Consider the following 27,367-nt stretch of genomic DNA (forward strand, 5'->3'; position numbering starts at 1 on the left):
TTAATACCATCTAATAATTACTTTGTTCCAAGCCTGCTGAGTAATGAGTGCCGACGCTTCCAGTTCATTACTATTTATGCAAAGATACCGGGATTTCATACATCACATTTCTGCAGGTAGGAGGGACAAGGACTGTGCTTGCTGTCCTCACTCTGCCTACACGTTCCACAGAGCGGGGACAGAGCCAAGTGTTTCATTCCACAAGTGTCAGAAGAGTTGGGATACAAAAAGCAGGAGGAAACAAAGCCAGTGACCCAACAGCACCCACCACCTTCGTCTGTTCCTTAAGAGAAGCTCCAGCATCAGGTGCTCTTGCTCAAACCAGCACTCCCAATTCATCCAGAGGTGCTGGGCCTTGGTGCTTCCTTCAGCTAATCAAAATGAGAGTCTGTTCAACTTGGAATTCAACCTACGTGGATTAGAGCAATTCAAAGCAATAGGGTAAGCAGCCCCCAGAGCACGGAGGAAGATTGAATTAATAGCTTCCTTCATTAAAGCTTACCTTCAAAGAACTCGGCAGCAGAGCTTGTCATCACCATTTTCTTGCAGACATTTATTTTTATATTCACAAGAGGATGTATGCAAAAGAAATCTATGTAGATGCTAAATCAAGGCTCTAGTTCCAACTAGAGAAAAGTCACTCTCGGCATTTTAATTATTTTCTTACAGCAGGACTGACATTTAAATCACTGTGCCTTTACTAACCCTTTAAAAGTCAAATTACATAAGAGGTTCCAGCACCGCAAGGTGACAGAGGTAAAACGCCAAACTCCTGGGAAAAAAAAACAACCCAACTTTTTGGATCACGAATCAGATTCCTTTTGCAGGCCTCTGCAGCCTGCGCTGATCTGAGTCGATCACCCCTGGTTTCCCAGCTGCTGTGCTGAACAAGCAGCCCAGGATTAAACTAAAGCAGCAGCAGAGCTCAGAGGAGCTGCGTGTAACCAGGCACCAGGATAGAGAAGGCCACGTAGAAAGGGTTCCTAACAAGTTGCAGATCAGATGGTCAAGAGCAGTTTCTGTTGCTGCACGGTGCTGGTGTTGCTCAATTTCCTGAGTTAGCTTGTCAGACAAGAGCTTGCTTCAGAGGAGTGAAACGCCAGCCTTAACTCAAGAGGCAGTTTGTTTTGTAGCTTTCATGAACCAGTGAGGGTACACAGGGAGGTGTAAAGCACTCTGAGGATGGGTGCAAGCAAGCTTTGTCAGCTGGACCACCTCCTCTTGTTTCATCATCTCTGTCCAGACACAGTGCTACCCAGTAAGGTCTCATGATCTGGGGAGGAAATGCATTACTATTTTCAACACTAAATGTAATTTTAGCCCTGAGGTGCCTGTCACTGCCAGTCTGCATTACCACCTTCCCTTCTGCAAAGGAAATGCTGACCCTCTTCACTGGGATAACTCATTTACAAAATCTAGCAATTGGCTTACCCATTTTAAGAAGTTATTATCACTGACAACCTTTCAGAGACCTGCAGCTTCTACCTTCAAAAGACAAACACATCGAGATAATTCCATCCGCTACACTGAAAAAATGAGGCCATTTTATTGATGATCAGGCTTTGCTTTGACGACAATCATTAAACTAATACAGACAGACTTCAATCAAAGCACAAGCTTTGAATTAGAAGTTGTAAAGTGACATGATGCCTTAATAAATTAAGGAAGTTGGAATTCCTCTTCATCAGCAGCAATTCACTTGAAGTTCTTCGCAAAATCCTCTCCTTTCTTAATAGAAGCCTTCAGCTCAGCCATGGCCTCAGAAACCATCTTCTCTTCAAAGGGGGTGATCTTGCCAATACCTAGGTTCTTCTCAATTCCATTTTTCTGAGGGAAAGAGGATTTCAGGATTAACTATTCATTGAATGATCTAGAGAACAATTTAACAGCTCTGTTTAATGCCCAGCTGAGGTGGGGACCCACCCTAGCACCTCTGCCATCTCTTCTGCCTGCCAACCCTGTGCTTCCTTGCAAGGCTGTGAAGCTCCTTGTTATTCATAGCAGCTTCTACAGCCTTCACAAACTTCTTACTCACTGTTCATTTGGGTATAACACTTGACACGTACATCCAAACTCTTCCCCTTTGCACTCTTCTAAGTCCATCCCTTCCCCAGTTACCAGCCAGGACAACATACACCGTCCTTCGCACCCCAGCAGCATCCTTGGTTTTTGTTCTACCCACAGGGTACAAATAACTGTTCCTTCAGAGCTCAGTAGAGGTCCTGAAATCAGTCTATTAATCCCAATCCACACTGTGGGTCTGCATGCACCACAATTTCTGAGCGATTTTTTTGTAGCAGAGGAAGCTGAGGAGACCAGATTGCTGACTCTGGTTGAACCGTACGAAAGCTCCTCATAAATGGGCACAAACTCGGGGTAAAATTGACCTCTTAAGAAAAGCCTGAATCTCTGATTACTCAGAAAGCTGCAGCTGAAGCGCAGATAAAAGCAGCAGCAAACCATTCCAACAGAGGTACATGCCTCAAGAAAGCATCAGAATATTTGAGAACTCTTACATGCATGTTTGGCTGTTATCTAAAGAGATACTTAACACTAGACTGAATTGAAATCACTGCGTAAAAGCCACTAAATCTAAAGACTAATTCAGTAACTGCTGTTTACAAGCCCCATCATTTAAAGCACATACTCCCAGCAGCAGAGGGGTAGAGAAGTACGGGCTCTCCGTCTCTTCTGAGCGAACAAAGGAACATTCAATAACCCCTTCCTTTCCATTCATGGCATCCACCAGAGAGAACACAAACCGAGCACCGGCATAGGCCATAGACAAGGTGGCAGACCCTGTAAGAGTTAAATCACTTTTAGAACAGGTCACGTCTACATTCAATACTTGTTTTTGTATCAAAAGCTTCCACACGCTGCTGAGCTTGCAGAGCTGCAGTGTTTGACTTCAAGCTCACAGCCAGTTTAATAAAGCAACAGCTACGTGCTATGCAGCTGATCAGATTTTATAGGAAGGAACGGCTTAATTAGAGAGAGAAGATGACTTTTAAATACCATAATGTTCAGGGATCTGTTAACGTGTATTCTTACCTCCACGCTGAGCTATTTCCAGCACCACAGTTTAGACAGTCAGAACTGTGATCAGCCATTCCTACCTCTGCACCACAGTTGCAGATAAAATTAAGCTGAAGAAAATTGCGTCCATTCAGCTGGACGAGAAGAATTACTTGGAAGATGTAGCCAAGAACCAACCTGCTCCTGCTTTAGCTTTGACAACTTCAGTGCCAGCTTCTTGGATTCTCCCAGTCAGCTTTTCCAGCTGATCCTGAGGGAAGTCCACTTTTGGTGTGCACTAGATTGGAAAAAAAAAAGAAGTTGCTATCAAATACCAGGACCCCTTCAGATTCATAAGCCACTCATGTGATACTTTTTGCACCACTGCAGTTGTTACGAGCAGTCCTCGAGAAGGAAAATCAGCTACCCCAGCTCACAGATTGTGTGACAGACTGGCCAGCAGCTGCAGGCATTCACCAAGGCTCCTGGCTGTTGCATGAACTGTAACAGTAAGCTAGTCATGCCTAGTTTACTCAAGGACAAACTGCAGCTTGACAGCAAAGCCAGAGCTGGCCATGGTTACTTGCTACTGTGTAGTCCTTTGCATAGACAGGTGCCCTCCAAGCATGTACCGGCGCTTTGGAATTTCAAAAAGCCACATTATAAATATTTGGGTCACCGTGGCATTATGGAAGTCAAGAGCCTTATGGAGGATCCAGTCTGCAAGCAGTACTTAGGAAGTCAGTGAGCCTTCAAATACAGCTACACAAGTCTGTTAAGCACAGCTGCTGCTGTCCTGATTGACTGTCTGACTGAGCAGCCTCTCAGCATTCAGCTGTGCTAAAGCCCTTGCTCTTATTCCTTAAGACCATCCCTGTGTGAAGGGTACTTTATTCCTCACTTACAGCAAAGCTTTTTGTCCTTTCTCCACTGACAGCTCCTTGGCCATGTCCTACCCATCTCATTTAGCTGCAGCCTGCTTTAGAACTGCGATTCGTTTTGGATTAGATGCATGAAGGGAGCCTTCCTCTACCAGTCATTTCTGAAGCAGGCCTCTCCACACAACTGGAGCTCTGCCTACTCATCTCAATACTGGATGTTGAAAAAGGGATTCTAGTCCATCATGTCAGAAGCGCTTTCATTTTCCTGCTGAAGAAAAGCATTTACTCCATGCAACAGCCATCACAAAAAATGAATGACAAAATAAAACACTGCCAAGACATCTGAAAGCACATGCTACACCTCAGTTCTTACTCCAGAGCAACCGTAGGGAAGAAAGACTGGTGCTACTTAAGCCATCCAGAAGAGTTCAGATTTAGCTCTTTACCTTTGAGTATCTTGCCTCTCAGAATATGACAAGCCACAAGAGCAGGAAGGACTGCTCCTGCTGTACCTCAGCACGCTCCATGCCACCACAAAGGCACTTGACATCAACTCTAACACAGTGAGGAGGAACACCACGCTGAGGTAATGCCACACACAGCAGTTAGAATGACTTACCTGGGAGATCAGGGGGATGATGGTCTTCCCTGCATGGCCACCAATAACTGGAACGCTTACTCGAGCTGGATCTAAACCCTAAAGGAAACAGGAAACTTTCCAGTTTCTGAGACATCCAGATAAGAAAAACATTTAATACCACCACATTTTTTCTGCTCTGGGTATCAAAATACCCAGAAATTTCAGAGGCAGCTACACTACAAGGACAGTGCCAACCAGTACAGTCAAACTCCAGGTTATTCATTCTGGTAACTTTAGACAGTCACTGAATAATATTAATGCAAGTTCAGATAAATAGCAGCAAAGGTACAAACTCCACCAGGACTATTAAGAGCAGTGAAGCTGTCACGCTGTTTGATACCACATGGAGAATATCCTACAATGTGCAGCACAGACCATATTACTTGTAAAGACATACTGCAAACTCTTTCCTCAGGTTGCACCAGCAGGGCTGAAAGTGCCAAGAGAATCAGGGCAGACACTCAGCTCACTCACAGGGGAGATCTACGAAAGGAAAGGTCAAAGTCTCTTGAACTAGCTTTTGTAAGAAACCCTATCCCCAGGCTCCTCTACAGGGAATCAGTGCTTTCACCTTCAGCTCCACATAAATCTGAGCTACTTTAGCTCCATACTGTGACGTTTAGAAACATTTTTGGTAGAACTGACAACAGAAGCACACGATATCCTTAGCCACCATCCGTTATTCCGGCCCACCTTTAGCTCAGCCACAAAAGTATTCGCTCTGACGATGTCCAGTGTTGTTACACCAAAGATTCTGTTCGGATTATACACACCATGCTTCTTGAAAACTTCTGAAGTTATGGGTATGGTTGAATTTACCTGGAGGCAAAAACATGCAAGTGTTCGTTGAAAACAGGATAACAGCAAAACCAACGCATGAAACGAACAGGACAGTAAAGAAACATAACATTTTCAACTTTAAGTCACCTGTAACCAGCCATTTCAATTCCTAACAGTCAGAACAATTTACAGACAGGCTGGAACAATGTTTTATTTTAAATGACCACTGAGACAGTAACTAGTTCTTCCAGCTATTATAGCAGTATGTATTAGAACCAGTCACACAGAAGCTGAGATATCAATCACTTCTATATCCAAGTTTAATCTGACTTTGTTGTATCTCCAGAAAAATCTGTTGGCAGAGCCAGGCTTTTAGTTTTTCTTCTTGTTTTCCTGCAAATACTCCACAGACCTTAAAGATACTGATCAAAACTAGCAAGATCTTGCAGATTATTTCAGTTATTCTCAGCTTGGATTTTCTTCTGTACATTTGGAAGGTCTCCAGAAAATGCTTACCGGGTTAGAAATAATACAGATCATGGCTTCTGGACAGTGCTTTGCACAGGCAGTTGTTAAAGTAGCAACAATGCTAGCATTGGTGTTGAACAGGTCGTCACGGGTCATACCTAAAACATATTCAGTACAATATTTTCAGTTACCTACGGTCTGTTCATCCCTCTCTGAAGTCACCTCCACAACTACAGCTGGAATGTTAACTGCTTTGTGCAAAATATTGCTAGCTGCAGAACTGCCACCACGGAAAACGCAGAATTAGGATGAGAAATGAATTCAAGCCTAGACTTTTATTACATTCCCAACAGCATACTGAAAAAACAGTGGAAATAGAACAAATCAGAGATACTAGAAAGGCACTCATTCAGAGATGCTCAGAGACATTGTACAATTAATGCAGACAAACAGACTACTTTACTTTATTCTGCTGAGAACAGGAACAGTGAAGCAGTTTTTGAACATGGTATTGCTCTGGGCAAGAAATACTAAGGGAGACCCAGGATTAATCACAGTGAAAAGTCTTTGCACCTCACCCTTGTGCAAGAACCCCAGAAATCAACATTTCTCCCCATCCTGCAAGCAACAATTTAAGACAGACACTGACTGAGGTACCTGATACCACAGCAAGCTCTAGGTCAGTGTTGTTAACAGCTCACTTATATCCCAAGCCAACCAGAAAGGTGCTATAAAGCCCCACCACAGCCTCCTGGAATGGAAGTACTGCAGAGGTGCACTTCAGTGAAGCCCAGGGGCATTTTAACACTGAGAACATACCTGGTTTCCTAGGGACTCCTGCAGGAATAACTACAACATCACAGCCCTTCAAACATTCTGGCAGCTGCTCAGGTCCCAGGAAGCCTGGAATGGAAGATATTTAGATGTTATGTTTTTGCCATTTTTTAAATAACTGACAGTCTGAAGAACAAAATTATGCCTAAAGGCACATAATTCCTATTGTGAATTCAGCTTTCAATTCAGACTTATGCTCAGAAACAAAGCAATAAGATTATGGATGCATGGATCTAACTTGATGCTTCACCTTCCAAAGCCCACCAAATAAGAGTGTTTGTGTGTTTTGCAAGCAGCCAGTTACTCCCATTATGCATACTTAATCTAAGATCCTAGCTGACTCAGTGCCCCCAAAAGAACTGGGGACAGGCACACTCAAGTAAAACACAACCTTTTAGTGATCTTCAGATAAAATGAAGACCAGCAGGTTAAGTATTCTTTGATTTCATCAAAACTTGATTGCTACCTCTGAAGAAAACAAGTACATACAATGCATGCAGACACCCCAAGAGCATTAAGTCTACTTATAGTCAAGGTTTTAAATTCAATACTCAGGCTTCTTCCGGATACGACTTCATTGAATGTTTCCTGCCAGTTATTATGAATTCTCTTCCAACAGTGCAACCACAGACTATTTCTCATCTCCTTATATATCAATCTAATCAACTAAGCCTTAATTAGTCGTGCAACACTTGAGAAAAAAGCTACCTCCGTTGACACTAGGCTTCAGGATAATGTGAACACTCTCCTTCACACAAAGCACAGCGACAAGCACTGCCATACGTCACACACACCTGAGAGGATCCCTTCAGACAGGATCAGCATGCACAGAGATCACCCACAGCCACTCACCATACCTTTAACATTCGCTCTTGTCTCGATGTGACTGAGGTCAGCTGCAACACCAGGAGTGTGTGCAATATCATAGAGGGTGAGCCTGCTCACCAGCGGGCTGTTCTTCAGGAGAAGGGAGAGAGGCTGCCCGATCCCTCCCGATGCTCCCAGCACCGCCACCTTGGCATTGTTCTGAGGGAAAAAAAAAAATCAAACACACTGAAGAGACGTTCAGCTAGTTACCACAGATGTGACCTTGGGGATTTCACCACGCTTTCTTTACTTTTAGATCTGTTTCTCAATTTCTTTACCAAGCACTACGCAAATTTGCTTGCCTAAGCCCACAGAAAGCTATGATCACAACAGCTTCCCAAAGAGCCGTGGGATGTGCTTATTGGACAAGAAGGATGACAGTGTTCTTTGTGACCTGAAGCTCACACAGAAAGCAGTGCTAGGCAGAGCGCTGAAAGGATCATCCTTCTTCAGCTGCAGACTTTTGTCTAAGTTTAACACCTATTCCCGTGGACACTGGCCTCATTCAGAGCAAAACGTGTCTTGAAATTTTTCCAATTTTCAGAGCCATCATAAAAAAAAAAAGCCTCCCCATTCGGAAAACAATCAATACATTTAATGGACCATAGTAAATGTAACAGCCATTGTATATATGTGAAGAAAACGTCTATGCCTGAAATAAAATAGTACCTGCAATTGCCTCAAAATTGAGCCCTGAGAACACTAAATTACAAACTTATAGCTCTGATTAAACACAGCTGACAAGCAAGCAAAATCAACCCTGCTTTGCTGCCCCTGTGAACCAATTGTACTCAGAAGTGCTCTCTGGAAGAAAGCTATTTCTTTTGAAGACCCCCTTGTGCCAACAACGCAAGGAGAACTGCTTTAAAAGATCAGAAAAATTGTAAACTGTAATGTTCTGCCAAGCTGATGGAGGACCAGGGGCTACTGCAGAGATGGAACCTGTTAACAGCATTCTCTATCACCATCCTACCAGATAAAGCCATAATTGCTCCAAGTTCACTGCAGGAACAGCTTAATAATAATTCACAGCATAATAAATAATCCATCCACAAGCTAGATCAATTTGCACTCAGCTCAGCATCCTTGCTACTGCAAGAAATGCAATTTAGCACAAAACTCTTCAAAAGAAAGCAAAGTCTAGCATTAGTCACTGCTGCACCCCAAATTTATGACTGAGCTGATGCCACAAGATCAATACCTCATTGCTACTGAATATAATTCCTATTAAATTACACAATCCTCTCTCACGAAGCCTTTCTTTAGAGCTGCGGTAGCCATTCTGCACACACCACAGGGAAACTGCTTAATTTAGAAGGCAGAGGTCCATCCCCCTCTACCCAGCACAAAGGAGTGTTCCTCTCCTGGTACCTGGAGGCCAGTACCAACACACAACGGATCAGAGAATATCCCAAACGGGAAAGAACCTCGAGCATCAAGGAGCCCAACCCCTGGCTCCACACTGGCCCATCCCAAAATCAAACCACGCTTCTGACAGCGCTGTCCAAACACTTCTAGGACCCAACGATGCCAGCGAACCAAGGATCACCGTTACTAATTCCTGGGGCGTTCCGAAGGCAGAGCCACGCTTCAGGAAGATGCAGGCAGCACGCCACCGGGCCTACCCCGCTGCACAGCCCCACACCCCCCCTCAGGTTCACCTCAGCCCCCCCCCAGGGGCCGGGAGCACCCCACCAGCGGCACCCTCACCCCTAAGCCGCCTCTCCCTGCCTGAAAGCAAGCTCTCAGCAAGCACCCAGCACCCCGGATCCCCTGTCATCCCCGGGGCTCGTACCTGGGCGCTGGTGGCCAGGCCGCGGCGCAGCACAGCGGCGGGACGGGCGAGGCGGGACAGCATGGCGGCGGCTGTGACTCCAACGACCTCCACTGCGCCGCGCATGCGCCGGCCGGCTGCAGATCTCGCGAGAACAGATCTCGCGTGAATTCCTCCCGCACGCCCTTCCTTTTGCCCCCGTCGCGCTGCGGAGGAAGTCTCGCGAGATTTGGAGCGCGGTGTCGCTCTATAGTGACAATGGCCGTGCTTGCGTTGCCATAGCAACAAGGGCTAAGAGGTCCGGGCCTGGTGCGAGGCATGGCTGGGGTGTTGCTCTGCGAGCCCACCGAGCTCTATAACGTCCTCAACCAGCACCGCCGCTTCCCCAGGCTGGCCGAGCCCAACTACCTCAGTCTGCTGGGTGAGCCCGCGGAGCACAGCGGGGCGGCTGGCAGGAGTGGGGCCGCTTTCCTCGGAATGGGGCCTGTGAGCGCAGCTGGAGGGACTTCTCACCGGCCCTGAGGCCTTGCTGTTGGGGCATTTCTGCTGCCCTTTTCTCATGGAGCAGTACTGCTTGGTATTCTTTCATCCTTCACACAGAGCAGAAAGCAGCAGTGTGTGGCATTTATTGCCACAGCGAGAACAAAGAAGCTTTCTGCCTATGGAAATTCTGGCTTAAATTGCATCTACCCCTCTCTGAACTGCTCCAGGGGTGGGCTCCCCCTTCCAAGAGGGGGCAGTGCTGACAGGCAGCCCTTGGCCGTCACTAAGCATTTGTATCCTTCATGGGGCCAGCACCCACAAATGGTGCCATGTGATGCAGTATGTTTAGTCCAGGAGTCAGGTGGTTTGGGAGCAGGGTGGGAGTCCTCTCAGTTCCCCTTGCAGCCTCCCCAGGACTGTGAGCATGGCAGCACTGTGGCTGTGAGCATCCCATTGTGCTACACATGTTCAGACATTGGTGTTGGGGTTTATTAAATCCATTTGGAAAGTCTCACCTGCAAAGAAACAGAATCTCTTTCTCTCGTTACACTGGTGCTTGAATTCCCATTGAGCAAATTAAGAACAGGATTCTGCCACATAAATACCAGATAAGCCGATTGCTTTGTCTTGGTTTTGTGTTGTTTTTTTTTTCAGATGCCCGTACTCTTCGTGAGTACAACGAGAGCCACATTATTATGGCACGCAGGATTGAACAGGTGAGGTGGGACTACACTTTGTGTAAACCATCTCTGGATTTAGCAGTTAAGCAGTAACACAGAACTGGTTTAGAAACCAAGGGAGTTGTCCTCACCTCTCCCCGGCCTGTTCCAGCCGTGTTCCTGCCACTGGGGGGATGTGTTCTGCCACAAAGACAGAAGAGGTGGCCTCAGTAGCCCAGAGAATTGGCACACTGAAGTTGTATAGCAGGAAAAATATTGCGCAAGGACTGACGTATCGTTGGCTTGTCTCATAAAGGACAGCACAGGCATCTCTACCGCTGCAGCTGATGAAGCAATCTGGAGTAGTTTGTATGATTTCTGGATTCTACCTGGGTCTTTCAGAATTAAGTGCCAGTGTAGCCCCAAATCCATTCATTGTGTTGATGCCACAAGAAAAGTGCGATGTTGTACTCCTGATAGAATTCTGTGTTTTTTTTCAGAGTCCTACAGGGGAGTACGTGGTGCCAGATTCAGAGGAACTGGCGTGTGTCAGATACTGCGTGGTGTATGACTGCGAGACCAGCTCTTTGGACTTCTGTGACTATGAGGAAGAGGAAAAAGAGAAAGGTACACATGGTTCGTATCAGTCAAGACCTCACAGCAGGATGGATATTCTTCCCTCATTTACTTCTGTGAGCTTACTGAACAAAGTGCAAATTTACCCAATTTTATTAGGAAAAAATGAACGTGACTTTGTTATTTAACTGTGTTTTGTATGTTCTTAAACATAAAGCAAGATTTTATTTCAAAGCTTTCTGGCAGGCCTCGTTTCCTATGTGTGATCCCTTTGAAGTTCTTTGTTGCATGTAAGGAATCGATTTTTATTCTTCTACATCTCACTGTAATTGGGCTTGTCCAACAATTGCCTTTCAGGGAGTGATGGTTCTTCAGAGACTGAACATGCTGAGTCAAGTTCCTCATGTTCACAGAGTGAGTACTTCCTTCTTTGAGGGTTACAAAGCGCCTTTATCATATTTAGGAGGACCTAGCTTTAACAGAGGTGCTGATGTGATGAAATTCACTGCAAAATGTGAAGAGCTGGAAACTTTTTCATGTAATTGTTCAGTCTTCCCGGACCTGTGTGGAAATGTTTAGTTGTAACACATCCTCTAGTAAGGAGTTCTGCTGTACACAGAACCACTTCTTATTGTTTGTTTGGCTCTTACTAGCTTTATGAAGGCTACTACATTCTTAGCAAAGACTACATCTATCCCACACCTTGATTTTTTAGGAAAAAAATCTAAGGGTGTAAGAGAAGTAGACAAAACAAGTGTGTTCATAAATGCCTGGTGATGATGAGAGACATTCACAAGAGAAGGTGTGAAGAAACAAAAGCAAGTTTCTGTTCTGCTGATCTGTTCCTAAAGTGGGCATAGCTACAGGCAACTTGGATGCCACATAGAAGGGGGAGCAACCATCTTGTGTAATTAATTATTAGATTGATACTTATAATTCCCCAAAATGGGAAGTTATTGCAAGCATTTCCCAAAGAATAATGGGGAGAAAACAAAAATGTTATCTGGTCCTACAAAAGAAACTGAGAGAGGAATAAAAGATCAGGACTAGAGGTGAACAGCAGCATTCCTTGTTACTGACCTGCAGCACCAGTTAAGTAAGTCCAGCTTTTAGCAAGGCTTTCTACAGCCCAGTAGATGAAATAAAAAGGAGTTTACTGTGCATGTCAGTGGGCCAGGTTTAGCCTCCAGTGCTGTTGGAGGCACACCAAACCTGCCCCAGCAAATAGCTTTTTGCTCTCACTAGATACTGAGGAAGGAACTGCTGCCCGACATGCCAGAAGCTTACAGCAGTTCACCCGCCATCCGGTGCTTGTCCTGAGGGGAGGATACAGACGTTTTTCAGCTTGCTATCATTTTCTGAGGACTCAGAAGATATTGTGGATGCCTCAGGTGAGACTTAATTTGCAAATAGAAGACATGAGTTTTCATATTCAACTGATGATGGTTAATGAATTCAAGCTGGATGGTGCTGTAAACCTGACAGCAGAGTAACTTCAAACAAAGGAATTAAATGTAATTTCAGTTACTGTGCTTGCCCCAGGTGTCACCACAAGTTCTTCTGCAGCCACACTTTGCCTTTTTTTTCTTCTTCTGTTGTGTGAAAATACAGCTCATGAAACAACCGGGGAAGCTTTCTGTGATAACCCCGAAGCTGGCCTACTGGAGAGTACAGATAACTAAAAACAGCAGCAAACAATGAAAAAGAAAGCAGGTTCCAGTTTACTCTCTTTTATGTGCGGTTATCTGAGCTGTTACCCAGTCAGTGTTTTCAGACCAACGTTGTGTTTCATGTCTAGAAAGCTTTTCTTCTGGAAGGATAACAAAGCAAGCGCTCGGCTTAAACTGTTGTTCTCCATTGCTTCAAATTATTGAGCTGTTTGGTTCTGGTGTAGCATTACTGAATATCAATTATGGATGTAGAAGCACTGTCAGCTACTTGTGTATTTTTATTGTCAGCCCTTATGCTGCAGAAAGCAGAAATAGCTGCGGACTTGTGCTGTGCCACTACATTGCATCTGCAGCTCTGCAGGTGGCAGATGATTTCATCTAGGTTTGTGAACAACAACCAGGGGAAACTGCAAATGAATCTATTATGCTGCCGTTACTCGAGACATTGCAAAAAATGTATTCTTCTGCCTGTTTAGTTAGGATTTGTTTCAAGTAATGCCACAGTGAAAACATTTTTTGTTAATTATTCTCAGTAAATCTAGCGAATACTTCAATACTTAAGAAAATCCAGGTGATTGAATGAATCATTGCACTTGAATGCATCACTGTTGACTGAACGTGTGTTCATTTTCTCACATGACTTCTGTTTAAGAACTCCCCAAGTTAAAGGGAGCAAATACACTCTAAACTGAGCCCACAGCTTCTCTCTTTGCAGGAACTCGACAGCTTCCAGCCATACCCTGTAGAAATACTGCCTGGAAAGTTATACATGGGCAATTTCAAGCAGGCCTGTGACCAACAAATTCAGAAAGATTTGAAAATCAAAGCCCAAGTCAACATTTCTGAACAGCCTGCACCACTGTAAGTTGTTCAGGGTATGTTCTCCCCAATGTCTGTCCCTGTGAAAATGAGGTAGCACAGCAGCACAGGAGTGAGTGCCGTAAACTTTGAAGGGAAACTGTTTTTCACAGCAGATTTGAGTGCTGTGTCACGTTTAGATCTGTGATCTCTACTTGCATAGCACCAATGCTTTCCTTCAGCCATCTGCCATGACATGGATGGATTGGGTGAGAGAAGGACTGGGAGCCCTTGGCATTTCCAGTCCATCATGCTTTCACGTTTCAGAAATTCTTCACCAATGTTTTGTCCCATTCGTTCTCTGTGTTGAGTTCTCTGAACTTCTGGAAGGAGGAGGATGTTGTGGTAGAAAACCAGACAAAGTGAAGCATGGAGCTGTGCTGACAAAATTGCCCACGTGCATGCTGCAAAGGCATGCTTGCTTTCAGTTTATCTGTTTTCATACAGCTCTCAGGTAAAGGAAGCTGTAGCATAAAGTTAAGGCATTGATACTGATACCACGTAGAATGGAAAATCAGTAATTAAACTGGTTCTGCATTACAAGTGCCTTAGTGTTTTACCATAATGATTCCTTATCATAATGTTAATAATGACAATGATGAAAAACTCACACATGTAACAGCAAACAAAATTATCAGCTTGCTTCCAACAAACAATTTTTTTTCCCATAGTTGCTTTGCTGGTCCATGTAATGCTACGTGCTCTTTTTACAGGTTGGCAGAAGAAGGCAAATACCTCCATATATCTGTTCCAGATTCACTTGAAGCAGATCTTTTTTCTTCCTTTTCTGCCATTTCTCATTTCATTGGTGAGTTGTTTCTGATCTGGAATTCCTGAGCCCTTGATCTCTCTAGGAAATTAAAATGGAGTGACTGCAATTCACTCCAATAGAAAGCTCCGTCAGGAGGGTCACAATCTTTGAAGAGCAGCGTACACCCAAGCTAGTCCACACCCTAATGGATACCAGAGCTGCCTCAGTAAGCAGACTGATGGACAGAGACAAGATTTTAGAGGGCATCTGTTGCTGATGTTCCTACTCACTTTAAAGAATAGTCACTCTGTGATGGTAGTGAGCTTTCCACCAGCTGTGAGAAGGCTTTGGTGTAGGATGTCTACCAGGGCTGCACAGAATTCCCCCCCATTCCTCTGTTTTTAAATACAACCCTCTGATTCTTACCAGCCCAAATCTTCAACCATCATAGTTTTATCTGAACAGGAGTGTTACACACATAGTATAACTTACCACAAAATGCTCTGAATCCTTGGGACTGGCAGGATTGACAGTGCAGACTTACCATAAAGCCTAGGGAAACTTTCAGGTTGGACAGCATAAACCTGCCTTCAGTTCATTATATCAGAGAGGGCAAGAAAAAATATACCAGCTCAGTACCTGCAACAGCACAGCAGACACAGTTCCTGCAGCTTTAGCCTATGATGGTGTTCAACAGCGTCTTTATCTTCTGTCACGCTTATAAAATAGCACCTGCCACAGACTAAAGCCCTGCACTACTAGGTCATACAGACCCAGAAGCAGATCAGCCTGTTCCTACAGACAGTACAATTCAAATACAAAGTAAGAAATAACAACTGGACACAAAGAGACGAGGAAATGATAGCTGTGGATATAATTCTGTCATCCTGAACTGATTGTCATGACCTGCATGCGTTGAAACCCAAATGTTGTTATCCACTTATCCTTCATTTTGTCTCAAGTTTTTTTTTTTTGCAGCAGTATTTCAGAAGTCAGTCTCTTTCTTACGTAAGTATGTGGAAGCTTCCAGAGTAGACTCTTAGAGTTTGTTAGCTGTGGATCTTGTGAAAGTGCATACTGTTTACCTGATAAGTCTAGAGTAGATTACCTTCACTGGAACGGTTATGGGTGAACACTAAAGCTTTCCACAAACCCTCAGAGGGGTTTGGGTGTTCTCATGCCAGGAGTCTGTTGGAGTGAGGCCATTTCTGCTCACGGGCCTTACCTCATGATAGAAAACTCTGTTCTAGTGCTTGAAAAAATGGCAGCAACCCCTTGACAACAGTAGAAGCGGCTTTGCCCTACAAATTCTACATTGCACTTGCTGATATTCCAACAACACATCATGCAGTCTATTCTGGAGAAGGAAGGAAAGCATTAGAAGAGTTGTTAATAAATTGTAGAGCTGTTTATGCATAGATGACAGAGTTGACATGGTGGGCAGTGAGTGACAGCATCCTCAGCCAAGTGGGCTTTGCTTTTGTAGAAAAAGAGTTTGCTGACCTTAGTAATTTTCACTGCAAATTATCCACATTATCATAAAAACAGTGCCCTATGTGGTGTGCACATGCTGATCCCCACAGAACCATAGAATCACTGAGGCTGGAAAAGACCTCTAGGATCATCCAGTCCAACCATCCACCTACAACCAATACTGCCCAGTGACCACGTCCCTAAATACTACATCTACCCTTAAACACCTCCAGGGCAGTGACTCCCCCCCTCCCTGGGCAGCCTGTTCTAGTGCCTGGCCACTCTTTCTGAGAAGAAATTCTTCCCAATATCCGACCTAAATCTCTCCTGGTGCAACTTGAGGCCATTCCCTCTTGTCCTTTTGCTGTTACCTGGGAGAAGAGGCTGACCCCCACCTTGCCACAAGCTCCTTTCAGACAGGTGTAGAGAGCAAGGAGTAAGGGATTTCAAGTCTGAGTCCCTGTCAGTTCAAGAGCTGATTCCTCCAGCTCGAGTGGAGAACAGTTAGGTTTGCATTCAGCAGAAATTTTGTCATCTTTAAACCTATCTGAAAGAGTTTGAGTTGCTGATGTGATGCTGAGCACAGCTGATTGGTGATGGCAGGCCACTTTTCATCGCAGTTATCTGCCATGAAGTTGACACTGATCTGTCATGAAGCACTGACTGGTCATTGTCATTTGGTTCTGGTCCTCAAAGCTCCTTTTTAACTCAGCGGGGTTTTAAGAAAGGCAGATGCTTACAGAAACAAGAGCTGGCAGTGCACATCTGTTCCTATCAGGGTTAATGACGGTTCCTGTCTCTCAGGCTAGCAGCCTGCCAGTTTTCACTGAATTAGAGCTTGACTGTACAATTGGAAATTTGATTTCCCAGATCACTAATTTGTGATTGGCGTTTCTTTATTCAGACACCCAGCTGGATCTCGGAGCAGTGCTGGTGTTCTCTAGCCTGGGGATAAGCCGGAGCAGCACAGTTACCATGGCCTATCTTATGCATTCCTTCCAGTTTTCCCTGAAGGTACATCACTGTCATCCTTCCCACAGATACTGGCTGGATCTGCAGTTTATTTCAGCTCCCGAAGCCTCATTACTGTAGTAATGAGAAAGAATTTATCCGTGCATTCATGCAGACTACCCACCTGATAATGTAAGAGATTCTGTTACATCAGCTGTATCTGCCTGGTATCATTAAGGAGGTGGCATAGGTGTGATTTTGGATTTGTGAGTCCTTACCCTGGCACTTGTGATGTTCTTGTATTTCCCTCCTTAACAGGGAAATACAGCCCCACAGGGCTATGAAAATAAGGCAGTGGTTACAGATGTTAGCGCTTCTACTCTGAGAAAAAGAGTATCTGGAAGCTATTGAAGTTAATCCCATCTCTTAAAACCACGGGGTTACAGGGCAATTCATAGCCCAGTGTTTGCAGAGCTCTGATTTACCGCTGTGCTCATCAGCACCGACTTTGTCTGAAACCATTTTATTTCCCCAGAAGCAATCCCCTCCCACAGACATTACCGTAAAGAAATCTGGAACGGGATAATACTAGCCCACGAGGGATGTACGGGTTAAAAGAACAGTACATCTTGTTCCAGAGCTCTGAAAAACGTAAGAAAAATAACAAAGGAAGGCTGAGAATGACCCCGAGGTGTGGAAAGACCCGCGGCCTCTCCCCAAAAGCCAGGCCATTTTTCCCTTTGTGTACAACACATGGGCACGGTGCTGCCATAGGCACTGGCTCACAGTGCCTCCTTGGCACGGACCAGTCTTCTTCCCTGTGAAAACTGAAAGGTTTCTGCTTAAAAATCTTCTCCTTGTTTGGAAAGCATGACCTCCCTGGGGAGCTTGAAAGGGCTGATTCACACCTCACTGAAGCTGGGCCTGTATCTAATCATGTAATTGATTTTGTGCAAACATTTGCGACATAAGAGGAAATCTCTTAGCATCGGTGTGTGCCAAAGGGTGATTTCAGGCTGAGTGTGCCAGCCAGGCAGCAGACACTGCTTGGTCTTTGCCATTAATGCTGGGTGTGATTGCTCCAGCTCATTGATGACCGTTCCCTTGCTATTTTCTCCTGCACGCTAAGTTACCGGGGCATTTGCAATGGCAGTGTGAAAGTCAAAGGCTGATCCTTGCAGTTTCTCTCGTAGCAGCAGGTTGGTCTCAGCGCTTTGCTAAGTGCAGGGGTGTCCTGCAGCTGGCCTGGGCCAAGCTTTCCTGCAGGACTGCCCTGGCAGACAGGTTTGTTTCTTGCAGGCGAAAGCAGTGCAACAGATTCCCGTGTGATCCTTCACCCAGTCTAGGCAAACATCTTCAGAAACTTCCACAGGCAAAGACATTGCACAAGAAGCACAGATTTGGGACGTGTGCCCCTTTATTCAGTTGGCAATTGATAGATCTGTGGAGTTGAGGGGAACCGCAGACAATGCAGAGCATGGGCACAGAGGAGAAAATACGGGAAGATCAGAGCCTGCAGAATTGCTGAGAAAAACAAATCCATGGAACGCTATCTTTTAACCTTTGGTCTCATTACGCTTAAGCAATCCTCTGAGTGCTGGGGGGACTTTGAGAGCAGGAAGATGAGCACTGCTGGGAAAACCCACGGGTGTAGCAAGAGTGAAGCGGCGTAACGCTGGCGGAGTCATCCTGTGTGCATAAGAATCCTTAGCTGGTTCCATGGAACTAGCAGATCATTAGGATGCCTGTAATTAACACGGTGGGATAACTGGAGCTTAATGGCTGCTCTGCCACATCAAGGTGCAGTCGTTCAGAAACACGATAACCTTCGTCCCTTACGTGTAAGTAGCCCATGCATTGCTGCTCTGCTTATCATCCATGGCAGAAATAGCTTTTTAGAGGAGAAAAATCCAGGGCTGCACTTGGCCGCCGGTGTAAAACCGCGCGAGATACAGCCAGATAATGAGAGAAGCCTGAGTGTTCAGGAAGGCAGGATGAAAAGATGAGAGGCTTCTCACTAGCTCACATCTGGATCCCGTCTGTCCGCAGCTTGGCAGCCAGAGACTTGTCTGCCAAAGCGCATCCCAGGGAGCAAACACTAAGCTGCCTTGTTCGCAAGCGTCGCCGCTTGGTGGAAATACAAGAAATTCATTTTCGGCTCCAATTTCTGACGCTGCTTTGCTTTCTATTTTCAGAAAGCTTGGGACCACGTTCTGAAATGCAAAACAAACATGAGACCGCACCGGGGCTTCGTGAAACAGCTTTCAGACTGGGAGACCCAGCTCTACGGGACCACGGTCACCGACGTCTCCGAACCCAATTACTGAGCACAGAGAATGGCAGCAGGGAAGGATGCTGCTTTGTGTGCCCCACGGCCTCACCTGGAGGTAGGGTGTGAACTGAAGTCTGCTGACCAAGCTCCTAACGCAACGGAGTTGTTTTGATCTTTAGCTTTAATAAATGGAGTCCATTTTTGGAGCCGTTAGGGATGCTGGTAACGTGTGGGCCTGGGGAGAGCAAGGCCTGCAGGGTACGGCCCACTGAGCACAGCTTGGCTCTTGGGGAAGTTCGGGGGCTGGTGACCACATTACTGGGCACGCTCCCTACCCCGGCTAGGGAGGTTGCTGGGGTTCTCTTTGAAAAGATCCACACCATCATTAAGATTGGAAGAGACCTCTAAGATCATCCAGTCCAACCATCCACCTACCACCAGTATCACCCACTGCCCACGTCCCTCAGTGCCACAGCTCCAGTCTGGAACACCTCCAGGGACGGGGACCCCCCCCTTCCTGGGCAGCCCGTGCCACCGCATCACCGCTCTTCCTGGGAAGAAATTATTCCTCATATCCAACCTGAGCGTCCCCTGGTGCAACCCGAGGCCATTCCCTCTTGCCCTACTGAAAAGGTTCGTTGACCCACGGCCTGGGATGGCAGATGTAGAGCGTGACCGCACACGCTTCCAGCGCAGGGACACGCAGCATCCCCCCCTTCCCAGGAGCACTCCTTCTCACCCAGTAACCTGACTCCGCCCGCCAGACGGATGCGAAGCCCCAAACTCAATTCCGTACCGCCCGCTGACAGCACACAACAACAAAACACCCCGTCCTCTCCTTGAACAGAATCGACCACTGCGCCTCGAGGCTGGCAGCACCGAACCGAGCCCCGAGCCCAGGCCGCCCAGCTCCCCTCCACCCCGTCCTCGAGCAGCGCAGGGCCGGCACCGCCCGGCCCCGCCCGCTCCCCTTCCCCCCGCCCCCGGTCCCGGTCCCTGTCCGCCTCCCGGGGGGGCGTGCCCGGAAGCGGCGGCGCGGTGCCGGGGGCCGGGGCCGTTGGCCGCCTCCTCCCTCCTCCCTCCTCCTTCCTTCCCTCCCGCTGCCACCGCCATGGCTTCGGTCGCCGAATGCCTGCGGGAGTGGGAGGAGCTGCAGGACGGCTTCCAGCGCATCCAGGTACCGGGGCCGGGGGCTGCGCGGAGCGGGGAGCCGCTCGGGGATCGTCGCCCGCCGGTGCCCGGCCGCGGGGCTGTTGGGCGGGCGTGGCGTGGGGGAACCGGGGGGGTCTGGCGGCACGGAGCGCTGCCCGAGCCGGGCGGGAGGATGCTGCTGGCCCCGGGGGGGGCACGCGGAGCTGGGCCAGCCCGGCCTCCCTCCGTCCGTCCATCCGTCCATCTGTCCATCCATCCATCCGTCCATCCATCCAGCCTCACGTCCCTGCAGGACGGGGCCGTGGTGCGCCGTGTAATCCCCGTGAGTGAGTGGGCAGGCATCAGCACGGCCAGGGTCACCCGAGGGAAAGCTCGGCCGGCCGGCTCCGCTCGCAGCGCTTCCCTCTGCCCCTCCACCCCCGCGGGACGGGGCGAAGCGGATGCTGTTGCGGTCTCAGCTCAGCTGTGCCCAGATCTGGGGCAAGGGCGGCTCTGAGAAACGCGCTCTTGCTCCATAGGGGCCGGTCCGTGCATCCCGAAATCCCCGGGGCGGGACGCGAGGAGCAACCGGGGAGCGCTTGGCCCAAACCCCGCTCGCCGGTGGCTGAGCCCGGAGCAGCAGGAGCTGGGAGCAGGGAAGGGTTTGCTGAGCGGGGACATCCCGCTGGAGATGGGGGCACATGGCACTGCGGGCTGAGCTGGGGTCCGTCCCCAACCCGCTGCTGGGCACGTGAAGGAGAACGTGTCTTTTCCCTCCTCTGTGTCTCGGTTTCACCTTTCTCCTTTGGGAAAGGCTTTGACACCTGCTGGTAAAGTCCCCGATAAGAGCCGCGGAGCCTGCAGCGGGCGCACACCAAGGTCTAGTCCAAGGGTTGCTGCCAGCAGCGCTTCGTTCCTTGGTGGCCCCGGGGCTGCCCGTGGTCGAGGTGAGGTTGTTTTTCAGCTGACAGGACCAGAAGGAGCATTGACATAGCACGGTCTCTCCTTTCCCTTCTAAATATAGCGGAAGAATGGCATCTAGCGTTACCCAGGTGCGGTTGGGTTACGGCGGCACGCGGGGCCCCCGGCATCCCCCGGGCTGAGCTGTGGGCAGCGGGCACAGCGCTGCTCTCCGGCCCCGCACGCAGGGTCAGCAGCAAAACCAGCTCTGGGCTCAGCCCCCGGCTGGACCCCACCCCAGCACAGTTTGGGTCTGGTGCCACAACCAGAGCAGTGCCCCGGAGCGCGAGGCAGCCGAGCACCCAGCGCGCTGCATTGCCTGACCACGTTCCCCAGCCTGATGTGCACGGAAGTTACAGATGATTTTCAGCAGCTGCATCGTTGCCATACATCGTGCTCCTGGTTTTCTACTTCAAGACATTTCCAGGCAGCGGCACAGAGGCTGCTGCTGCTCCATCTTGCCCCAGATCCTCGCTTGTGGTGGGACAGGCGTGCACCGGGCGCTGCTGGAGCGTGAACAGCAGCACACACCGCTCTCGTTCGCAGGATAACCACAGGCTGTACAAGCAGAAGCTGGAGGAGCTGACCAAGCTGCAGGACGGGATCTCCAGCTCCATCGCACGGCAGAAGAAGCGGCTGAAGGAGCTGTCCCTGTCCCTCAAGAAGTAAGCGGGGGTCCTGGAAGGGAGAGCCGTGAGGGCAGGGATGTCGGACCCACTCCAGGCTCGGAGCAGTGCAGATGTTAGCAAAAGGCTGCTGAGATCTGGGTGTACCCTGGCGGGTCAGCTTTGCTTTCCCAAACTGCGCCTTCGAAGCCTGAGCCGACTGCCCTGCCTGTGTTTCCCGGTGGTGGGACGAGCTGCCCGTCCTCCCTGTGCTTTCCCTCCCACTCCCTTCTCTCTGGCAGCTCCCCAGCCTGCCCCGCTGATGGAACTCGTCTCCAGTTTGTCGTTGCTGTCCTTGGGGTGCCCTTGTCCCAGGCACGGCCCTGTATCAAGTGCCAGCACGTGCTCGTGCTGTGACGGAGCCGATCCTGATGCCAGCCCCCGTGCTTCTTCCCCAGATGCAAGGCCGACGTGAGTCCCGAACAGCGAGAGTCCATCCAGGAGACCCAGAGCCTGATCAAAGAGAGACAGAATGTTTTCTTCGAGATGGAGGCCTACCTGCCAAAGAAGAACGGGTGAGGGGTGCCCCGCGTCTGCACGGGGACGGTCTCTTTGCCAGGGGCAGCGGCGCAGCTGGGGTCTGTAGGCACCAGGGTCCTCCTGGGTGAAACCCTCTGCTGTGCAGCACCAGGTCCCAGAAGCTCTAACGCCACGAAGCACAGCCCCACGGTCACCCAGTGCTACTGCTGCAGGTGCCTGGGCAGCAGCCAGCCCAACCCTCTGCACAGCTGTCCTCCTGCTGCCCTTGGGCAGTGCTCGGTGGAAAATGACCGGGCAGGGGACGCGGTGGCTGTCAGCGGTATGGGACATGGTGGGAAAGGTGATAGCTGTTTGTGCGGGCTCCCATCCGAACTCCTCTGCTCTCTCCCCAGGTTGTACCTGAGTCTGGTGCTTGGGAACGTGAACGTGACGCTGCTCAGCAAGCAGGCTAAGTACGGCCCCGCAGCACCGCTGTTGTGAGCCTGGGGGGGCTCGGGGTCCCCTTGTCACCGGGAAATTGTAGATCTGTCCAGGCTGAGCTGCAGCCTGTGAGTGCAGCACGTGCAGGCGCGTGGCTGGCTTGACCCACGTGGTGCAGATTCCTTGCCAGGTCTGTCCATTTCTCCCTTTCCCTCAGTCCCAGCTTAGCTCCTGTGACCAGGCTGGGATGAACCGTTAGCTGAAAGGAGTTAAATGGGACCCACCACCAAAGCTGTGCCTGAGCTTCCCCCGTGTTAGGGACTTCAGGAGAGACCCAGCTGTGGGGAGGCACCAGCTGTGGCCACCAGCCCCTGTGCTGGGACACTTGAAGCAAGAGGTGCTGAGCAGTGAGTCCCAGAGCCCGCTGTCTTGTTCCGTGGGCTCCCCATGGAATGCTGAACCAGTGCTGATCTGCTCAGCTTCCCAGAGTCCCCTGGGCCACCTGCCCAGCTGGCGTGGCTGTGGGATGATGTGATGCTGCCTTGTGGTTTGCTCTCCTCTCAGAAGTGCCCGGGGGATGAGGATTTTCCTTAGCTCTTGCAAGAGGTTCCCAGCAGGGCATCCCTTTTGTCCAACCACGTGGGATGGGAGGATGCAGGCTGCCAGCAGCCACCTTGCTCCAAGCGTGCCCTTGTACATCCCTGCAGGTTTGCTTATAAAGATGAGTACGAGAAGTTCAAGCTCTACCTCACCATCATCTTGCTCATCGTGTCCTTCTCCTGTCGGTTCCTTCTCAACTCCAGGTGAGTCTGCCTGGGCTGCTGGGCAGAGACGTCCTCCCAGAGCTCCTTGCATTCATCTCTGATCCTGAAGAGCGCAGAGCAACACTAAAGCTCAAAAGACTGAGCTGGGCAGGAGGTCCTGACAAAGGGGACTGACTGCCCCAGTCTTGTAGCAATGCCCCTGCCCTGAGGACACGGTGGCCTCCCAGGGATGGGCATCCTGCAGGGATCTGTCTCACTGCCGTCTTCTCACCCTGCTTTGTTTCATGCAGGGTGACAGATGCCGCCTTTAACTTCCTCCTGGTGTGGTACTACTGCACGCTGACCATCCGGGAGAGCATCCTGATCAACAACGGATCCAAGTGAGTCTCTGAGGTTCGGGTGTGGGCAGTTCTCTGTGGGCTGGGAGGGTGCAGACCCATCACACAGCTCTGTGCTTCCCAGGGATGCAGCTGACACCTCCTACTCAGGGTGTGTAACAAACCTTGGTAATTAGCCCCCGTACGGTAATTAGCTGCGGTTTTGAGGCAGCTGCTGGGGTGGGAGGGCTGGATGAACTCACTGTGTGGAGGTGGTGTGGAAGGTGCGGTGCCCCAGGTACCGCCTGGGCTGGAGGTGCTGGGTCCTGCTCCGTGCACGTCCCTTTCGTAACCGCCTCTGCTCCTTGCCTTGCCCTGGGAGCTGGTGGGTGGCTGGCTCTTGGCTGGTTCTGCTTTCCTGGGGCGCTTCTGGATCCCTGTTGATGACCCCTTGCCTGTGTCTGTCTTCCAGAATCAAGGGCTGGTGGGTTTTCCATCACTACATCTCCACGTTCCTCTCAGGTGTCATGCTGACTTGGTGAGTCTGCATCCTCAGCTCCTGTGTGTAGGGACCCGGCCTGCCTGTGCCGTGCCAGCCCAGCCAACAGGGCCTTTGCTCTCTGTGCCCTAACCCACAGCTCTGTTCCTCCCCATGAGCAGTATGATGATCAGCTCCACGCATTCCTCAGCAGGCCCAAGCACCCCAAACCAAAGCACCCACCAGCACCGTAGCGAAGCAGGTGGCACAGCCCGGGTTTCTGTTGGGAAACACAATCCTCGGTGTTGCAATTCTTGTCTAAGGGCTGCACAGTGTTTTCCTGACCCCTGTCCTGCCAGCCTCCTGGTTCCTGGCTTCCCAAGCTGGGCAAATAGTGTTCAGTGAGACGTTGACACCGAGGAGCTGTGCTGTGGTGCCCCTGTTCTGCTGGGAGCCGGGCAGCAGCGCTGTGACCTCGGCTGTGGGGCAGGCAAGGGTTGGCAGCATCTCCTCAGTCCCACACACCCCAACCAGCATCCTCCCTCCGCAGGCCGGACGGGCTCATGTACCAGATGTTCAGGAACCAGTTCCTCTCCTTCTCCATGTACCAAAGTAAGTGCTGCCCTGCCTGCTGGGCCAGGACCTGCCTGCAGGGGCCGGGCGTGCTGCCCAGCTCTGCAGCGGAGAGCTGGTTGTGGGTGCTCACAGCCCACCAGGGTTTTCCCTTGGCTCTTCTCCTGCCCTCTGCCCCCCAGGGGCCTGGAAGAGCTCTGTGCACTGGCAGCTCAGAGCTGTGCTGGTGCTGGGGCTGAGCCCGCAGGCCGGTGCCTCCTCCCCTCATCTGCTCTCTCCCTGCAGGCTTCGTGCAGTTCCTCCAGTACTACTACCAGAGCGGGTGCTTGTATCGGCTCCGAGCGCTGGGCGAGAGGCACAACATGGACCTCACTGTGGGTAAGCCAGGATCTTCCCTGCTGGTTGTCCTGGTCCAGCTGGACCTGCTGCCACCTCTGCTCCTGCCAGCAGCCCCCCTCCCAGGGCCAGGCCGGTGCTAGGCTAAGTGGGAGCTGTGTTCCTGTTAGAAGTGATGGTGATAGTTATTTTTGTTCCGCGATCGGTCTGACTGTGGTTTATGAGTTGTGGCATGAGAAACGACGCCACAAACAAAGCCAGCATCCCCCTGGTGCGGCCTCTGCAGCCCGTGGAGTTCGCTGGGAGCCCGGCGCTGGCTGAGGGCAGCCCCACGGGAGCAGCTTCCTCCAGGGATGCCCACTCTAGACCCCAGGGCTAGGAAACCTGCTGCAGTCCTGCCCCGCTCCCTGCCACTGTAGTGCCCTGTGGGGCCTCAGACGGACAAGGGATGGCCACTGAACCTCCCTGCCCCGGCCTTTGGAGCTCGGCTCCATCCCATCCCGTGAGCACGTTCTCAGCAAACCTCCTTTCTCTGCAGAGGGCTTCCAGTCCTGGATGTGGAGAGGCCTCACCTTCCTGCTTCCCTTCCTCTTCTTTGGGCAGGTGAGTGTGCACCAACCCCCCAGGGGACACGCGGGAGGCCAGGGGTGGGACTGAGCCACCCCGTTCCCTGCTCTGCCCTGCAGCCTGGGCTGCTGCAGGCACGTGGTACGGGTGCCAGAGGCTGAGCCTCTTCGTCCTCCAAAGCGCCCACCTCTGTGACTCAGCTAGTGAGATGTGGAGGACCTGGGGGCTGCTGGTAGCGCTGCCAAGCGCTCGAGCGCTGTGTAAATGTAGCAGAGGGGTTCTGACAACCCTTCCCAAACCCTTCTTGAGCTGCTGTGGAAGGTTCAATTCCACCATTCAGGCTGATAGCCAAAAGCAGTAGGCTGGTCTGAGACGTCCTGCAGGCTGCAGGGCTCCAGGGCAGGGCAGCGTCCCAGCTGGGATCACCTGGGGGATGCTCGCTGTGCTCCCAAGCCGGTGTGGGGTTTTGTGGCTGTGCGGAGGCAGGCTGGCCTCACGCGAGGGAGCGGCCGGCTGAGCATCAGCGTAAGGGTGAGCCTCGGAAAACCCCTAAGTCTCCTGTCTCCTGCAGTTCTGGCAGCTCTTCAACGCCGTCACCCTGTTCCGGATGCTGCAGCACCCGGAGTGCAAGGAGTGGCAGGTAAGGGCGGCTCGTGGGCGGCTGCGTGGGGAGGGCTGCCCGGCCCTGCTGACTCACAGCTCCGCGGCTCCCGCAGGTCCTGATGTGCGGCCTCCCCTTCTTCGTCCTCTTCCTGGGGAACTTCTTCACCACCCTTCGTGTTGTGCACCAGAAGTTTCAGAACCAGAGCAAAGACACAAAACGGAACTGAAGAGGAGCAGCACGGGGGCCAGGACTGTTTCTCGCCGCTGGCTCCGTCCCGTTCCCGTCTCCTTGCCTTGACACCGTCCGGACTCTGGTGTCTCACCCCATTCTGCACAAGCCTGGATGGGGGACAGAGCTGGGGGCTTGCTTGTGAATAGACAACGTGTTCTCTGTGGTGCTGAATCTGTGCCTGTGTCACTCAGCGGGCAGCAGGAGCACCCTGCAACACTGTCCTGCCTTGGGGAGGAGCAGGGGGCTCGGGGCCCTGAAACCACGTTTGGGAACGCTGCCCCTGCAGCCCCTGCTATGGCTGCACACACGTGCTGCTCTCTGGGATGGGGCACCCCGAGTTCCTCCTCGCCCTTCAATCCACAGAGGGGCTGAGGAGGAAGAGCTGTGGACATAGGAGCACCACGAGCCTGAGAACCAGGCTTCCCAGCTCCCTGGCCTTGCATCTCTGGACGACGCATATGCAAAAATAATAAAGGGAAAGTGCTTCCTCAGTTCGCTGGGGGTCTTGGGGCAGAGCACAGGCGTTGTTCTGTGCTTAGGGCCAGTCTGGCAGTGGGGGGTGGACATCACTGCAGTGGGGAGGGATGAACGTCGTTTCCAGCTGCCCCACACCAGCCTGGGGTGAAGCACAGCTCGTTGGGGCACAAGCGGAGAGGGCTGAGCAAAACCACGCTGCTAGCTGATGCTGCAGAACAAACAGAGTGGTGCACAGCCCAGGGTGGTATCCCTGAAGCCCTCAGCTACCAGAGGGAACTCCTGAAACAAACAGCATTTCCAGCACAGCTGTGCCCCTCTGCTGCCTCAGACTGAGGTCACCTCACTCTGCAGTCCCTGTGTGCTGCCCACGTCTTGGCAGGGGCAAGGTTGGAGGTGGCAGCTATTGCTTCTC

The 27,367-nt window shown here is 50.4% G+C and overlaps 3 protein-coding genes across 7 annotated transcripts; 2 read left to right on the forward strand and 1 right to left on the reverse strand.

Annotated features, from left to right (window-relative positions):
• MDH2 (malate dehydrogenase 2) lies at positions 1,518–9,437 on the reverse strand. The gene is made up of 9 exons (XM_021415379.1): positions 9,281–9,437; positions 7,476–7,644; positions 6,604–6,687; positions 5,833–5,942; positions 5,230–5,355; positions 4,516–4,593; positions 3,214–3,313; positions 2,648–2,799; positions 1,518–1,827 (listed from the first exon to the last, which is right to left on the reverse strand). Exons 1-9 carry the CDS (start codon positions 9,383–9,385, stop codon positions 1,696–1,698), a joined length of 1,056 nt encoding a protein of 351 aa, XP_021271054.1. The 5' UTR covers positions 9,386–9,437; the 3' UTR covers positions 1,518–1,695.
• STYXL1 (serine/threonine/tyrosine interacting like 1) lies at positions 9,456–19,158 on the forward strand. 5 transcript variants are annotated; one of them, XM_021415382.1, is made up of 10 exons: positions 9,456–9,680; positions 10,397–10,458; positions 10,902–11,037; positions 11,335–11,391; positions 12,223–12,368; positions 13,363–13,508; positions 14,219–14,313; positions 15,235–15,264; positions 16,634–16,743; positions 18,876–19,155. In XM_021415382.1, the coding sequence occupies exons 1-10, from the start codon at positions 9,578–9,580 to the stop codon at positions 19,005–19,007; spliced, it is 1,017 nt and encodes a 338-aa protein (XP_021271057.1). In that variant the 5' UTR covers positions 9,456–9,577; the 3' UTR covers positions 19,008–19,155. The 5 variants fall into 5 exon arrangements, with proteins under 5 accessions (XP_021271057.1, XP_021271058.1, XP_021271059.1 ...); XM_021415383.1 differs by having other exon boundaries at positions 10,902–11,028; XM_021415384.1 differs by lacking the exon at positions 15,235–15,264.
• Positions 19,956–26,969, forward strand: TMEM120A (transmembrane protein 120A). Its single transcript, XM_021415381.1, has 12 exons — positions 19,956–20,129; positions 21,590–21,708; positions 22,107–22,223; positions 22,581–22,640; positions 23,316–23,411; positions 23,663–23,752; positions 24,162–24,227; positions 24,718–24,779; positions 25,026–25,118; positions 25,615–25,679; positions 26,215–26,283; positions 26,360–26,969. The coding sequence occupies exons 1-12, from the start codon at positions 20,064–20,066 to the stop codon at positions 26,471–26,473; spliced, it is 1,017 nt and encodes a 338-aa protein (XP_021271056.1). The 5' UTR covers positions 19,956–20,063; the 3' UTR covers positions 26,474–26,969.

The sequence above is a fragment of the Numida meleagris genome, chromosome 18 (genome assembly GCF_002078875.1).
Source record: "Numida meleagris isolate 19003 breed g44 Domestic line chromosome 18, NumMel1.0, whole genome shotgun sequence".
Classification (NCBI taxonomy): domain Eukaryota; kingdom Metazoa; phylum Chordata; class Aves; order Galliformes; family Numididae; genus Numida; species Numida meleagris.

Bases quoted from the DNA above. Each gene is read 5' to 3' on its own strand.
- TMEM120A (XM_021415381.1), top strand. From the start codon at position 20,064: ATGGCTTCGGTCGCCGAATGCCTGCGGGAGTGGGAGGAGCTGCAGGAC. The intron at 21,709-22,106 runs GTAAGCGGGGGT...CTTCTTCCCCAG, and splicing joins CTGTCCCTGTCCCTCAAGAA to ATGCAAGGCCGACGTGAGTC. The intron at 22,224-22,580 runs GTGAGGGGTGCC...CTCTCTCCCCAG, and splicing joins TACCTGCCAAAGAAGAACGG to GTTGTACCTGAGTCTGGTGC.
- STYXL1 (XM_021415382.1), top strand. From the start codon at position 9,578: ATGGCTGGGGTGTTGCTCTGCGAGCCCACCGAGCTCTATAACGTCCTC. The intron at 11,038-11,334 runs GTTCGTATCAGT...ATTGCCTTTCAG, and splicing joins AAAAGAGAAAGGTACACATG to GGAGTGATGGTTCTTCAGAG. The intron at 11,392-12,222 runs GTGAGTACTTCC...TGCTCTCACTAG, and splicing joins AAGTTCCTCATGTTCACAGA to ATACTGAGGAAGGAACTGCT.
- MDH2 (XM_021415379.1), bottom strand. From the start codon at position 9,385: ATGCGCGGCGCAGTGGAGGTCGTTGGAGTCACAGCCGCCGCCATGCTG. The intron at 7,645-9,280 runs GTACGAGCCCCG...TTTTTCCCTCAG, and splicing joins GCCTGGCCACCAGCGCCCAG to AACAATGCCAAGGTGGCGGT. The intron at 3,314-4,515 runs GTAAGTCATTCT...TTTCCAATCTAG, and splicing joins TCATCCCCCTGATCTCCCAG to TGCACACCAAAAGTGGACTT.